Source organism: Bacillus rossius, assembly GCF_032445375.1.
Source record: "Bacillus rossius redtenbacheri isolate Brsri chromosome 4 unlocalized genomic scaffold, Brsri_v3 Brsri_v3_scf4_2, whole genome shotgun sequence".
NCBI lineage: Eukaryota > Metazoa > Arthropoda > Insecta > Phasmatodea > Bacillidae > Bacillus > Bacillus rossius.
Window position 1 is genome coordinate 29165445 of NW_026962011.1, and position 16690 is coordinate 29182134.

Sequence of the window (16690 nt, forward strand, 5' to 3'; positions counted from 1 at the left end):
ATTCTCAAGGCCGCTCAGCGGTATATAGCGGCGCCGAGGCAGGACGATGTGCGTGGAGCGGAGGGGGCAGGGGGTAGCGACGACCCTTGTAATCCGGCCAGGCGCACGTGGCATGCCCTACGTCAGTGGCGGCCACGCGATGCGCGCATGACGCCTGTAGCCTGGCAGGACCGCCAGCCAGCTCCGAACCTTCCGCGCGCCGCGGTATGGTCTCTCGCGTTCGTAACAATATTTTTATCTGAAAATTATTTTTAGAGTTTGTTTATGCTACTTAATTTTTTAAGTAAAATTTCCAAAGATCACTGTGAAATTATTTCGCTTGTAAAAGAAGAAAAGTTAGATATTTATGGCGTGTGTTATTGTTAAAATCCATTAACATTATTGTATTTTACTTATATACCTATTGGTTATTACAGTCGTTATGTACAATCATTTAATTTGATATACTAACAGAAATTTAAATTTAAGTAAACCATTGTAAATACTTCATTAGATGATACCAATCCTAGTTCAAATATTGTATAAGCCTTTTTCCGAAATTTGCTGGTCTGCGAGGCTGCTGGTTCGCGAGGCTGGTGGTCTGCGAGGCTGCTGGTCTGCGAGGCTGCTGGTTCGCGAGGCTGCTGGTCTGCGAGGCTGCTGGTCTGCGAGGCTGCTGGTCTGCGAGGCTGCTGGTCTGCGGGGCTGATGGTCTGCGGGGCTGCTGGTCTGCGGGGCTGCTGATCTGCGAGGCTGCTGGTTCGCGAGGCTGCTGGTCTGCGAGGCTGCTGGTTCGCGAGGCTGGTGGTCTGCGAGGCTGCTGGTCTGCGAGGCTGCTGGTTCGCGAGGCTGCTGGTCTGCGAGGCTGCTGGTCTGCGAGGCTGCTGGTCTGCGAGGCTGCTGGTCTGCGGGGCTGCTGATCTGCGAGGCTGCTGGTCTGCGGGGCTGCTGATCTGCGAGGCTGCTGGTCTGCGAGGCTGGTGATCTACGAGGCTGCTGGTCTGCGGGGCTGCTGATCTGCGAGGCTGCTGGTCTGCGAGGCTGGTGGTCTGCGAGGCTGGTGGTCTGCGAGGCTGGTGGTCTGCGAGGCTGCTGGTCTGCGAGGCTGCTGGTCTGCGAGGCTGCTGGTCTGCGAGGCTGCTGGTCTGCGGGGCTGATGGTCTGCGGGGCTGCTGGTCTGCGGGGCTGCTGATCTGCGAGGCTGCTGGTCTGCGAGGGTGCTGGTCTGCGGGGCTGCTGATCTGCGAGACTGCTGGTCTGCGAGGCTGCTGGTCTGCGAGGCTGCTGGTCTGCGAGGCTGGTGATCTGCGAGGCTGCTGGTCTGCGAGGCTGCTGGTCTGTGAGGCTGCTGGTCTGCGAGGCTGGTGATCTGCGAGGCTGGTGGTCTGCGAGGCTGCTGGTCTGTGAGGCTGGTGGTCTGCGAGGCTGGTGGTCTGCGAGGCTGGTGGTCTGCGAGGCTGGTGGTTTGCGAGGCTGGTGGTCTGCGAGGCTGCTGGTCTGCGAGGGTGCTGGTCTGCGAGGGTGCTGGTCTGCGAGGCTGCTGGTCTGCGGGGCTGCTGATCTGCGAGGGTGCTGGTCTGCGGGGCTGGTGATCTGCGGGGCTGTTGATCTCGCGTGGAGACGCAGCGCTGGGTCGTTGGGGGAGGGGAGTGACCTTGCCCGGGCTGTTGCTTCACCGCCGGCGGGGAAAGCGGCCGCTCGTGAAATACCAACGGCTTGGCGACCCGCCCACCGCGGCGGCCCGAGGCCTCGCCTGCTGCTGGCCCGGACGTTTCTCGAGCAAGCCGTGCACGTCGTGTCGCTTCGTGTCGCTTCGTGTCGCTTCGTGTCGCTTCGTGTCGCTTCGTGTCGCTTCGTGTCGCTTCGTGTCGCTTCGTCTCGCTTCGTGTCACGACTGAAGCAGCCTGTATCTGAATACCCCACGGCTTCCGCTCTGGGTACATGTCTGTATAATTCGCGTTTTGGCCTGCGTGCTTTGTTGCACCTGTCTTCAAGCGCGCTATCTTTTATTATGAGGATATGTCCCGTTGCAGGTAATTATTTTATATTTACGTTAAACACTTGCAAACTTGTGGACTTGATAATGCATATATTTCACGTAATTATCTGCCAAAGATTCAGTTTGAACTTTTTTGTGCAGTACTGGTATGGAGTTTTAATTGATTTACATAACTGAAAAGCTTCTGGTTCAAAGGAAATGCTACTGGTAAGTTCATTATATAGTTTAAATTTTTTTCTGAAAAATTGAAGTCAATTTTTTTAGTTCTCAAATTCCTCACCTTTGATGATAGTAGTGTAAGACTATGTATAAAAATTAATATAAAACAAATAAATACAAACCTTATCAGGAAGCAACGCCTTTAAATCGAAATAGTTTAATTTCTGTGGTTCATTTAATTTTTTCATTTCGGCACTGCACAAACTTTCTATAATGTAATATTTGGCAGTTAATTTGCAAAAAAAAGCATGCGATACATGTATATATATATAGTCATATAGTCTAAAATCTGAACAGAGTTTTACGTAAATATAAATGGATGGCTTGGACCCGGACAAAATCCCCTAACTCACGCGAGTCGCGAATGGAACCAAAAGGTGTGTGCAATATCTCCGCGAAGTGGAGGCGACTTGTACCATTTTGAAATTTGTTCACTAGTTAGGAAATATCTATGAAAGGTTTGTAAGTTAATTTACATTTCTATGTAACAAAAAAAGGCTTGTTGCGGTTTATGATCACATTGTGACTTAGAGACTCTCCATTTGGTCAATACTACATATTTTAATATTTCTATGTAAAAATGCAAATGTAGGTAAAGTGAATTACCATACCGGAGTTTGTGTGTAATATTAACTTTTCTTTTGAAAAAAAAAATTGGTTGTCTGTAAAGTCGGTTTACGGACGATAGTTTAACGTGACAACGTCATAACAAAACATTGATGAAATGATTGCATACTTTCGTGAATAAAATTGAATCATTTTTATTGAATTATCACTATTTTGTATGGATAAAAAGAAGGAGTGAAATGAAATCTACAATTTAATTGATAAATTTACTTTTATTCGCACTCATTATGCACTCATTAATTCAAATATGTTTATTACTTTAACGAACAGATTATTTTAACTATAACTTTCTTACATGTTTGCTATTTAACTTCTTCCAATCTGTGTTATTCTGTTAAGGATAGGACGATGATAGGAAGAGTAGGAAACTAATTGGAGTGTTTCAAGTTTAATGTGCCTCGAAAAAGGCCAAATCGATGATTGTTCCAATCGAGTGGAAGAGAGATAGATGCGGCGCAAGCGTGCAATGAGCGTAACGGGACAATGTGCGTAACGGGACACTTGCGTGCAGCCGGCGTTCATCGATTTATTATACGTCACGTCAAAAAAAAACGCGCAGTTAAGAAAGTTGTTATGTGGAGGAAATGTTGGATTTAGTAGGAAAGCGCCTTTGGCGATGTGGGTGGCACTACAAGCAAATGCTCGTTGCACGAGAACCGTACTCGCCCGCCAATAGCGAGGCGCTCAGACGCTAGGCTCGCCGTGGTTGACAGCGGGGCGGGTGGCGGAGGAACAGGACAGTCACGTGACACCGGCGCTGCCTGCAGGGAGCGTGGCAAAACAAAAGATGATGGAAGCACCGCTGCGAGGCACGCAGCGTGATGTAATCCTACCCGCTGCAGAAAAAAAAAAAAAAAAAAAACAACTTAGCTCGTGTTTTATCCTCTTTCCAAGTGTGTTCTTGACGGGGCCGTGAGGATGTTTAACCTTGGGTAGGGAGGGGGGTTCCTAACTTATATCTTGTGTAACTATAAACAGTATAAATATGCTCATCACTGACTCTGTAATACTTCATGAATTCTGTTTTTCATGCGCTCGCACTATAACATCGTTCGAACCTGTTCCTCAGAGCATTGCTGCCGAGTCCGTGGCGCAAAAGTAATTTATGCATGGAGGCACAGAGTCATATTCTGACGAGGCCGATAGTGTTTCAGAATTTTATAGTGATAAAGTATCGAACTGTGGCCTAGTTTTCCACGTTTTGGCCACGTATATTCTGTTCAATATAACTCAGGTTGTTGGCCTCCACATACAAATATGAATCTACCAACCACTGCTGTGTCAATTTTACAACGCTAATGATGGGATTAAATTGATCGCAAATAGTTGTTTTAGGCTCATATTAATTGTAGCATGCTAATGTCGTTGCGAACTCTCTTCAATTGAGCACACCTCATACGAATCGCACTGCCAATATGGTTGCCAGCCTGGTGTATATTGAATCGAATCCACAGCAAGGAATAATATTAAATGACCAGAGACAATTAACAAGCAATGTAGTTTTTCAAGAGGTTCTTCATTAAAAACCCTTTTTATCAATTTTTGATCATTTTATATATATTATAAATAATTTTCATTTGCACATACCAAAATAAATCGAATTTCTAATAAATTTTTCGTTTATATTAAATTAAATAGTTTGTTATTTTCATCGTTTGTGGACAGTTTCCTTATGCACGTACAACTAACTAGTACAACATGTTTTCTTTTAAAGTAGTCACATTGTTAATACCGCCACCAGAACGTTACCGCTGCTGACATGCAGACATGTCCTCGGTGTTTGAAGCCAGCACTGGGCGCCGCAAGTTCTTCGCTGACCGAAACACTTCACGTCTTGAAGGTCGGCGCAAGCTGCAGACCTGCGCCTTGCGTAACTGTGCGCAGAGAGACCTGAGCGCCGACGCGAGACGCGTGAGAGGGAAGTGGGTTCCGGCATTACATTCAGTACACAAGTGGTCCGTAGAAACATGATTAGACCCACGGAAATTTCACGGATTCATTTGGTGGCAAGCTAGATTGGCAAACCTTCCTGTTTTTGCACCGTGTTCTTGATAGGTCTGCAGTTATTTGGCCACGCCCCTCTGCGACCTTGAGCCATCGATGCTCAGCTAGGAGAAACAATTATTTATTTAAATAGGGCCGATTTCAACAAAAAAGGGTTTTCACGAAGAAATAAGCAGTAAACGTTGGTAGAACAAACACAAGTCTTTTAACTTTAGCCTGGCGCCAAAAGAATTCGCAATAAAACTAATGATAATATGAGGCACTCTTAACTGTGTAACTAAATTTTATATTTATCCGTTTTATAACATTTTTGATAGTCTGGAGAAATGTTTTTCATTATATTAGAGTAAGAAGCATGAACTGTTTTTGTCATGGCGCCAGTTTTTTTCCTTGTAAATCACCCTCTCTAATCATAACACTTCATCTCTACGAATTTAAATGAAAAAGGTATTAATGGTGTGTGAAAAAAAATAAATGTAGCCCTACACTGCACGGGAGACACAAAACAAATGTTCCATTTTAGACACAGATATTTTTACTAGATGGTGACTAAAAAGAGTCCTGATGGAGCTTGTGCTAGCAAAAGTGAAGCCAAACAAACACAACCGTTTGTCAGGTTACGGTTGGATATTTTCTCATTCCAATATGGCGGTCATAATATCCTCTCTATGATTCTTATAAACAAAACAAACAAACCAAAAAAAAAAAAACATTTTCCAATACGGTGCAAAAGTTGTATCCTACTTTCTCGATTTCAACCCCCCTTCCTATACCCGTAGCTATCATCCTGATTTTTGCACATCTTCCTTGGAATATGCACGCGATGTTTTTTCAACACATGCGATTAACAGTTGTTTAGGTAGCTCTTGAATTAATCTCGTGTGACGCGCGGAAACCAGTTAATCTAATGTGCGAGCTTGAGTTCTACAGGAAATAAATGTCTTATCGCTTTCAGAGTGTTCTGATATGCTGATATGCTGGAGATGGTGTGGTGGTGTATCAAATATTGGTGTTCACCCTCTCCTGCTCTCCACCCACGTTTGGTCCTGAGTTCGGCAGCGAGACGTCCTTTCCTTGGCGCCCAGGCCGCAGATATGTAGGCCCTGTCGGCTGTCAGATATTTGTCTCCACTATATTCGACAATGCAGTTGGAGGGGTAGTTTGGAAGAAAAATGACACAGAACCTCAAATACGCTTTAAATCATGTCACACTATCAAAAGTTTATGTTTGGTCTGAGATATCTCAAAACTTTTCAATTTTAATCTAATTTTGAAATGAAATAACGCATCACAGTACTGGATAGAATTCACGAATTTGTTATTCTATTTGTCCATTTATAAATTTATACAGCACAGACGAACAGTGGGCCAACACGGCGAGACAGTTTCAACAAGATCAGTAAATGCAGACAGACAACAATCCTGGACAACGCAGCAAACATACTACACAACGATGAAATAAACAGGTGTTAGGCAACTATTTGTCATAGAAAACCTACCGTGTTCTTCGGTGCTGTAGTCGTTGCGTCGTCCACAATACCTCTATAGTTTCATCTTTGGGTACTGATTTAGGCTTATTCTCAGTTTCAAAATTTATTTCTTACTAGCTTATATATACACACAAGTCCTTGTAAGAATTGTAACGGGAGAGGAAAATTATTGATGGTCCGAAAAATGAAAATTAATTAAAAATAATAAAAATAATTCTAGTAAAAAAACAAAACAAATTAAACACAGAGAGAGGAAAAAAAACAGTAGTTTAGGTTTGCGATTTAAAGTGATAAAAAGTATTTAAATACTAATTGAACTCTTATGAGGGTACTGATTGCTTCGTTGTTAATATCACACGGGTGTTTTTTACTTGTATGGGAAAATTAAGAATGATAATGCATCTAGTGTGTGGCAAGAATGTTAATTGGCAATAGGAAATAAATTTCTAGCGCCTGCGGCATTGTCAACACACACTTCGTACGTGTACTGCATGTTGTATCTAACCCCCTCCAACGTATTTGATTCTAAATTGGACTTTTAGTAAGGATCCCTAATGTCATTGATAGTATAATATAGCATATAGCCTTCCTCGATAAATGTACTATCCAACACTGAAAGAATTTTTCAAATCGGACCAGTGGTTCCTGAGATTAGCGCGTTCAAACAAACAAACAAACAAACTCTTCAGCTTTATAATATTAGTATAGATTTTGCATTCTTGAATTTTTCCCTTGACAAACAGTGCAAAACTGATATGACGTATGGCCATTGGGTTAAATAAAACGTGTTGGAAGTGTGTGTGGCGTGGTGGAGGTTAGTGCGCGAGTCGTGCGTCCGAGTCTCCGGCGCCGCTGCTGCTGCTGCTGCTGCTGCGGCGGCGAGGCGAGGTTGGCAGGCCTGGCGCGCGCGGCGGCCAGTCGCTCGGCGACCTCCGGCGCGCCATGTTCCGAGCCTACGGCACCGCCCCGCAGCCTCTGGGCCTCGCCTGGCCGCCTCGCTCAGGTACCGTGTCGCTCCTCTGTCGGCGTGGCTCCAGGGACTGCAGACCCTAGGCCGCGGTTACTTCAGGTCAAACATGTTTACACTGCAGCTGGTTTAAACCGGTGTTCATCGAATGAATTTATAGCGGATCACATTTATTTGAAACTGTACCTCTGTCAGAGAATCACAGACAGCGTAAATTTTAAAACTCTTAAAATATTTACGTGTTAATTATTATTTTTTGTTGCGGTTGGTGAGATATTACACGAACTTGTGCCAGAAACATTATCCATCTTGCATTTTTCTCAAGGACTGTTTATACTCTTTAACACTCAACAGCCAATCAGAGGCTTGAATAGAAGGAATGTCGTTCTGAACTACTTTGTAAACCTTGTTAGGTTGATTAAGAGTTGGCCTCGAACGAAACATGTTCAGACTGTGTAACCACTCGCGAAAGTTAAACATGTTTACCTAAAGTAGTTCAGAGTTCGTGTAACCGCGCCCTTATACCTGAAGATCCTATATTTTGGGTTGAAAACCTGGCGTTGTTGGCAGACCGTATGCCCAGTATGAACAATGCGTATTTTAAGTACACGCGGTACCGACATGTCAACGAATTTTTTTAAAATTATTCTCTAGTGTATTCGGTGCAAGTGTATCAGAAGATGGGAACATATCAATGTATCCGAAACGTTGCCACAGCAGAGTGTTTAAGGGGCCAGTGAACATCATAATCTCGTTCAGCCTGACCCGTTTTTAGGTGTCTTTACAAGAAAACACTAACGTGGAATGCTCTGATATATTTTAAGTAAAGGGACACTTGTTTTGTGATGAGGCACACGATCGCATTTCCCCATATATTGTAAAAGGTCTAGTCGTATACGTTGCTAATATAATGCAAAACGCAATAACCGGTTTTATCGCACAGGACTGGGTCGAAAGAGAGCAGTAATGTAATGAAATGTTGAGGATTAGTGTCCTAAGCTCCAGATTTAAAACGTTTCACAAAATAAATAATGTTTATTATTCGATAAGAATGGTGGAAATTTATTTTATACGCTTTAAAAAAAGGTCAACATAGTATTTAAACGGCTTATATATATTTGAACACATGCTACCTGAATGTATAAATTAATTGTTTATGTATTTTGTCTGGCGTGGTTCTAAACGTACTAACTAATGTTTTTAAAAAAAATTGGCTTCCTCCGATGCAGCGGCGTTTTTTTGGGCGGGCTGATCTTAACTCGACTGTTATTACAAAAATTCAATGCCATAAAAGAGATTTTTCTATTTAAATTTGGATAAGTCATGTTGTCAGTTGCCTTACATGCTGTCCACAGAAACGCCGCCAGTAACGTAAATGGAGTTGCTGTCTGTGCGATAATGACACATGAGTCGTGTACCGGGAAGCGAGCGAGCGTGCCGTAGTTACGGCGCGGGCGGTCTGGACGAGTCGCAGCTCGCCGGCGCGCGGTGACGTCAGGCGGAAATAACCGCCGTGTTCCGTCAGCGCGCGTGCAGCGGACTGATGACTCTCCTTCGGGCGTGACGTCGGCGCCGAGAGAGAAGCGCCGTCGCCATCGCGAGGGAAAATTAACATTCCCACGGATTTGTTCGACTAACTTTCTGTCGCATCTCATACTGCATACTCTTTGACGACATGTCTTCTGGGTTGTTTACAAACGTTGGCTTGACGGCCATGGGAATTAAAACCCCCAATTTTTATCGCTTCCGTGAAGCAGCAAAATTAGTAAAGTTTATGGCGCTTTTTCTTGTTTATCACACTGATATCACGAATCGCCTTGCGTGATTGGCCAGTGAATTGTCGTCATAAGGCGACGAAACCTCTCGAAGACCTGGTGATCGCGGTACCACTGAAAGGTGTACTCAATACGTGTAACACGGCCGGAAGCTGAACAACCCCCGTTCGTGAGTGCGCGGTTAGTTTCCGAGCATCGTGGTTCGAGCCCGTGTTTTGAATGTCCCAAGTGGGGGGTTTCCTTCTGGGCGGGGCTGTGCGCGTGCCCTGACGTGGTTTCCTTCCTCGGAGCACGTGGTTTCCGCCCGCGCCACGCCCTCTGAAGTAGCGCGCGGCGCCCCAGGCGGCCCTGGGACCGGTTAGCGAGGTGGGCGAGGCAGCGGGAGCTACTCCGCGAGGTGTGATCCTCTGCCGAGTGTTTTATGAAACAAGTACTTTCCTTGTCGTAACAAACAGTTAAGTTATACACCACAAGATATATTTTGTAGCTGTCTCAAAAGGTGACGTGTGCGCGGGTGTTTGTCTCGAGTGGAATAAACTGTTCTTCAGTGAGCGATCCAGACGGCTTGCTTGCACGAGCTCCGTGTTGTGAAGAGTCGCGAGCGAGGGAGTGGGAATATTTTAAGAACATGTACTCCTTGAAAGTAGGTTAGCAGATCAATCATGTTTTCGTTGTCATAAAATGGAAACGAGAAAATGTCGTCGAGCTGTGAGCAGCGTCCTCTTGTTTTCCCCCCACACCCATGTCTCATGAGTGTTGGATGAGACACCTGGCATGTCTTCCCGCCGTGGGCTGCGGTAGGGCTATTTGCGCTGTCCACGTGTTGCAAATGCTCGCTAGATTTATTTTATATTGCCGGAAATAACAAAAATGACCAAATTTTTTTATTCACTGCTAAATGTTGCCTACTTAGTTTCTGCCCGAATCGTTTCGAGTAGTCACTGATTGGTGCATCTCTCGTAGTTATGCTCAACTATGCAGTGCATTCGAGTCTTGCCCGTTTTATGTTATTCTATGTTTTTGGCCTTACACTTGAAAATAAATGTTCTTTTCGACATAACGCTTGTTTTTCAACGGCCCATCTCTGATGTTATCGCAAAAAAATGAACAAAAGGTGGGCAAGTTGATGCTAGAAATTGCTCTAACACAACGCCAACGCAGAGAGCACTCGTAGTGCAGATGTTGCGGCGTAGTGGTCGCCGGGAAGTAGAGCGACCCTGTGCTTGGCGGGAAACTGTGCGTGACCCTGGACTAGCATGATAACCGTGGAAGTGATGTGTTCTTGAGGTCATCGTATCTACGCGAAGTTACATCGGTGGGTTGGCGGTTTTTTTTTTATCTCTAGTGGTTCTGGATGTTTTGAAATAAAGTCATGTTCATCCTCAGTTTGAAGATGCTCGTGCTGACATGTCGCCGAGCGAGTGGTTGTGATACTATGGTGAGGGGAGGGGCCGTTGTTCGCGAGTCACGACGGGCGAGGTCGTGCCGTACTTCGCTCCCTCAGGACTTTGACAAGGGGTTGGGGGGGGGGGGGGGAATGACACCCTCTCTCCCTCTTCCACTACATTCTCACTGCTGGGATTGAAGGCCTGATAGGCCCTCTTGCCTTCTTCGTTTCTATATCGTCATTTCTTTATGATTCTTATTTTAAAATTTATATTTTCTTAGCTTATAAGGAATACCAGACTATCATTAATTATAAAATTTTTATTTAACACATAATTATTACTTTATTGTTTGTTACTACTCTAACCCATGTCAGTTATGTATTTAAACAAATATTAAACGTTTTAAAACTTCATTTTAGGTTTAACATTGTAAATAATGAGTCTTCTTTCAGAATGAGGTTTATTTTTATTAGTTAATCTTGTTTCGCTGATTATTTGTATTTAATTCTGCATATTATGTATTGATTTGGTTTAATAACTCTCCTAATATACCAAAATGTTTCATTTCAATCGTGTTTTTTTTCCTTCAGGTTTTTCAACATTTTTACTACCTGGCGACTAGTTGTCTTATCTTCGCTGAGGCATTAAAATGAACACAGGTTGATAGTAAAATTATAATCGACAAACAAATACGTAATAAATATAGGTATGTATTCATATTCAATGGCGTAGGCTAGCAAGGCTGTGTCCTAAACTCCCATCACCGTAGCACATGTCTCTGTAGCTGCTGACGTAGACGATGTTCGGTGTCCGCTGGTTGAATGTCGTCGGCGAGGAGGGAATGGAGCGCGATAGTCGAATGCTACCGGCGCGCCGCTCCGAGACAGCAGGGAATATTGCTTAGCTGACCGGAAAGCCTTCTTTTCACATACGAGAGAGTCAAACACCCGATCGTGCATATTCGGTTTTTTTTTTTGCCCCATGTTCCGTGAATGTTTATTTTGGACAACTCATGATAACTAATGGTAAATTAGGTTAGGTTAGCTACATTATAAATACTTTAAAACATTGTGGTCGGCTGATTTGGTTAGGATAGCTACATTAAAGATACTGTGAAATCATGTAAACTGTTTCCTAGCCCTGGATAGCTACATATTAAAAAGTTATTTGCTAAGCAACCATAAAATGATTTTACAGTATTTTTCATGTAGCTATACTTACCTAATATAACCAACCATCCATAATGTTTTAAAGTATTTATAATGTAGCTAACCTATCCTAATCGACCGCAAAATTTAATGCCACATCGGATTATACAATGAGATAGAACGAGGAAAAAAAAAGCGAGTATGAAGTTCGGGGAACTTCGGGTGTGGCTCTCTCGTCTGTGAAATTAAGGCTTCCCTATTGCTTAGCTCAGAGCTAGCTCTGACCACGTGCTGTCTGCTGCCGCGCACAGAGCAATGCTATAACTAACGCTCTTTTTCTCTTTGGAAATCCGGGAACTGTGCGGTATTTAGAGCCAACTCAACCTAAAATTCGTTAACTTTTCAAAAGTAAATTTTGGCAACCATTATTTTTTTTTGTGGTCTTTCGTTGCTGGGAGTATTAACCATATTATGTTTAAGAGTATTTATTTTGTAATACGGAACAACCAAAACACTATGTCGAATGGTTTATGTTTTGTTAAAAAAATTTAAAAAACTGCATGGTCGCAAAGTATAAGTGTTTGAATGTATTGCCAAAAAATACACACGTTCACACGTCTGCTAACCCCACCCTTAAACAGAAATAATATATATGGTATAAACAACATTCAAATAAAACAAGATCCCTTTCAGTCACAGACGTAGGTAGGTTTCGAAGCACCTAATTCTTCTGGAAATGTTTTGGAAACTTCTATAAACTCCTGGAAAATGTTAAGAACTTAATGTACATAACGTCTTATATGTTCTCCAATATTAAAAAAAAAGGATCGTTTAAACATTTTGTTAGATTCCATGCAGAAAAATATTTTGAACTTTTAACTCAATGCATCCAGCATTGAATGTCGTAGCGAATTTCATATTATGCCTATTAAAGTAGTTATGCAATTATTTTTGACCCTCAAACACTATTTTTTTTTATCCCTTGCACTAATATGTGGTCGTATAATTTTTTTCGGACAAATGTTTAATATAATATTAAGGTGTTTAAAAATCAATTCCAACGAATTTGATCCTGTATGTGAGTGAGTGATAGTTATTCTTGTAGACCCTAGTATTTGGTATAAACTTTATCACATTTGTTAGACGCGTGCATTATTTTTATTTATTTATTTTGGAATTTGTCACATGCCCACCAACAGTAGTAGACTTTAGTGGTGGGCACTACATGTAATAACAGGAACACAGTTATCACTACCAGTGTATGGACTCCCACCTCCGTCGGTACCATGGGAGGAAAACATCTACAGATGGCCAGCAAACGACGAGAGCAAGAGTACCACACACTAGCAGTGACAATAACGAAACAGACAAAACACTAACAAAGGTTAAAGAACCACAAGGGTGTGCCGGCACTGCATTGCTACCGTATCGGAAAGCAGACTTGACGGGCTTGTAAATGCGCCCGGCGCCGGCGGTGGCTGTCCCGTGTCGCGCCCCGACTGTCGCCGGGGAAAGTCGGAGCAGACCGCGGGCCTCGCTGCTTTCCCGTCGACGGGCCGTGAGGTCGTCCGCCCGCCAGCCAGCTCAGCCCCCGCGGCGCGCGTCTCCCGTCGAACTCTGCTGCACTGCTCGGATGTTCCCCACATTACCTATAGGGACATGCTCCATTGCCGTAGAGAAACCACACGAGATACGACAGGAAAAATGAATACACGAACATGCAGAAAAAAAAAATTGGTTGCCTGTAAAGTCGGTTTACGGACGATAGTTTAACGTGACAACGTCATGACAAAACATTGATGAAATGATTGCATACTTTTGTGAATAAAATTGAATCATTTTTATTGAATTATCACTATTTTGTATGGATACAAAGAAGGAGTGATATGAAATCTACAATTTAATTGATAAATTTACTTTTATTTGCACTCATTAATTCAAATATGTTTATTACTTTAACGAACAGATTATTTTAACTATAACTTTTGTAGATGTTTGCTATTTAACTTCTTCCAATCTGTGTTATTCTGTTAAGGATAGGACGATGATGGGAAAAGTAGGAAACGAATGGGAGTGTTTCAAGTTTAATGTGCCTCGAAAAAGTCAAATCGATGGTTGTTCCAATCGAGTGGAAGAGAGAGAGATTTGGCGCAAGCGTACAATGAGCGTAACGGGACAATATGCGTAACGGGACAATGAGTCATCCTTTTTCGTGCGTTCAGCCGGCGTTCATCGATTTATTTGACGTTGTCACAGCAAAACAAGCCACATCACCCGATGTGAAATTTGCGAATGCATGGACAGCATAGAGAATTCTGTGTAACGATCAATGGGCTGACAATGGCGAGAAGGTTTTAACAAGAACATAAAATACAATCAACAACATTTGACAGCACAGCGACGCACGCGGGCGAACCCAGCGATGTCCATTCTTGTGGGTTCTCTGTGACGTACTGTGAAAAACAGCAATGCCGTTTGCAAAGTTTTTAAATCAATCTTCCTCAGTGCAAGAAACATTCAAAGAACGTATCTAGGGATATTCTTAAATGGACATAAATATGCGGACATATATGGGCACTAATTGTAGTTACTTTGATCACGTAGGTACCTACTCCCAACATACGTGTATGAAATTTAAAAAAAAAAACTCAAAATTTTATCTACAGCAAGAACACTGATCTCTCCACGAACATGTTTACAACATGTTTACAATGTTTACATGTTGTTTAAAAAGAACACGCATCTAACTATCCGGAATACGGCGTGAATGCTGTGAAGACTACGAAAAACCTTTCGTTAGTTTTAGATACATTCTCCGTGGAGTAATGCACACTGCGAAGATGCAGTCTAATCCATGGGACGCCAGGACACCGAGCAAGGTGGCTTGGTATTAACTTGACAGATCAAAAGGGAAATCCTTTCACGAAATTACTCCTACCAAATTCCGTATAACGAGAGCTAAGAAGTGTACACATAAAAAATCCTTCAGTTACAAATGCACCTGAACTTTATTGTGTGTTACGTATGTCATCACCCCTTGTTCCTCTTGCGTTTGACACGAGAGGTTACATGTGTATTTTAAATCCATCTTGCTACAATTTCCCATGTTAGTTTAGCGTGCCCGTACGAATGGTACTTGTAGGAGGTAACATTTGTGTTTGCCATGTGCCCATTAAGTGGCTACACTGCAAGTCAGCTCATATGAGCACTTGCGTGTTCTTGTAGTGTGAAGGGCCCCACACACGCTCAGTTTACTTGAACCCTGACGGGAAGAACAAACTCACGGATTAACTGAACTGGCCATTTTTAGCTTCAGCTCAGTTTTTCTTACAGTTTCTCCGATTTCTCTTTCAATATGTCAACTCTCCCAGTTGTTTGTGTCGCGGAAAGTGTGTGGAATGAGTGACAAAAGAAAATCAACAGGAAAAAAAAATAATGCTCTTCTTTTTCGATGCCGCCATCGCGAGAATTCCCACGCAGATATGACAGGACTGAACGATTACCTGGGCGAACTCAGGTCTCGGATACTGGAGGTCTCAGCGGACAGAACTGCGCAGTTACTTCAGTTAGTCGTTCAGACATGACGTCACACGTGGGAAACTAATAAACAGAGTTTTTATGGGGACATTAAGGCGTTAAAACATGCAACTGCTTGTCAGTTGGGAACAGGTGCAAGAGTTGTGTTGAGCTGTTCACAGGAGCGTTCGGACTTGGTGTCCTTGCAGTGTCCTTGCAGTCCTTCCTGTCCTTCCTGTCTTAGGCCTGCGCGGCGGGTATAATAAACTTCGAGCCAATTGCTGACCCATCATTTCTTTGTAGCTCGCCAATTCTTACCGTCACATGTTTAATTACCATTGTTGTAAACTTTGCAGGGAACAACTTTCTCCGTTGTTGAAAGTAGGTCAGCGAGTTGTATATCAGTGTTTCTTCCGTTATTCTTTTTTTTTAATCTGGTGGACCAGGAAATTGGCGTCGGGAGGAATGCAAAGCGCGCATATTTAGAAGGCGGTTATGTTGCGCAACGTGCAAGCTGCGGGGTCCAACATTGGGTGCCTCGCGCCCGGACTCGACCAGCCTGCGAGGTTCGCGGCCCGGCGCTGGTCTCCGCCGCCTTCCCGCGGCCAGGCCCACCTGAGTTCAGGCTTTGAATATATATACTGTATAGAAGTCGCGAGTGGATAGGATTTACTCTACGTTTTTCAGGAGCGTATGATGAGCAGCTTGGGAACTTCACCACTGCACGGCGCTGCCGTAACGCCCTGTATCGTCTTAGGTTGTTATTTACACGTTAGAGCGCAGCACTGTCGCCCGCTTTCATTCCCCCGCACCCACCATCCAACATTCACTGCAGCTCAAGGTCGTTCAACGGGAGTTTGTGCGTCACAAAACTGTAGGGATGAGAGGTGGGGCAGAGGGTGAGTGGAGGACAACGCATGTTTGAGGAAGGGATGTTTGAAGAGTTCGACACTTGTCCGCTAGGGACCACCACAAGTCGATGCCCTAGAGATGGTGGCGATTGCGGCGGTGAATAAACCAACTACCTCAAACCGTATTAGAAATTTTAACCTGGGCTGGCGACTTCTATACAGTATATATATTCAAAGGTTCAGGCGTGGTCTCCAGTCACTAGCTGGTTGGATCTGTAGCGCCGACGTGGCTGAGTGGGTTCGTGGAAGTGATCTCTTAGACTGTCCCCATTAATTTCTAAGACAAACCATACATTCTTTTGATGCAGTTGTAATTTCTAGAGACCAGTGTGTGGACACCTTGCTCGCCGCCGGGAGACAGCGACTTCTGTCGACACGATGCGCGGGCGCAGAGCTCTGACCCTGACCTCTCTGTGTTGGCAGGTTTCATCAACTGCAGCACCAACGCCTTGCAGTCCCTGGCGCAGCTGCACGGTGAGTGGTCAGCCTCCAGTCGCGCGGCGCGACGTCTCACGTCGGGCGAGCGGTAGTTAGTGACTTACTAGAACTATTTTTAGAAGCTCATTCCCCACTTTTTTTATGGTCGCAGTAAAACAATTTTTACTCTCTCACAAAAAAAATCTTTACGGGTAATAGGTAGAGAATTCAGAAGCTTGAAAGGCACAAA

The 16690-nt window shown here is 43.8% G+C and overlaps 1 protein-coding gene across 1 annotated transcript in view; it reads left to right on the forward strand.

Annotated features, from left to right (window-relative positions):
- LOC134541813 (cytoplasmic polyadenylation element-binding protein 2) overlaps positions 1 to 16690 on the forward strand; it is a 178627-nt gene that overhangs the window by 107363 nt on the left and 54574 nt on the right. Inside the window, exon 5 of the mRNA XM_063385506.1 lies at positions 16447 to 16497. Within this exon, the coding sequence (XP_063241576.1) occupies positions 16447 to 16497 (51 nt within the window). The remainder of the gene's footprint in view (positions 1 to 16446; positions 16498 to 16690) is intronic.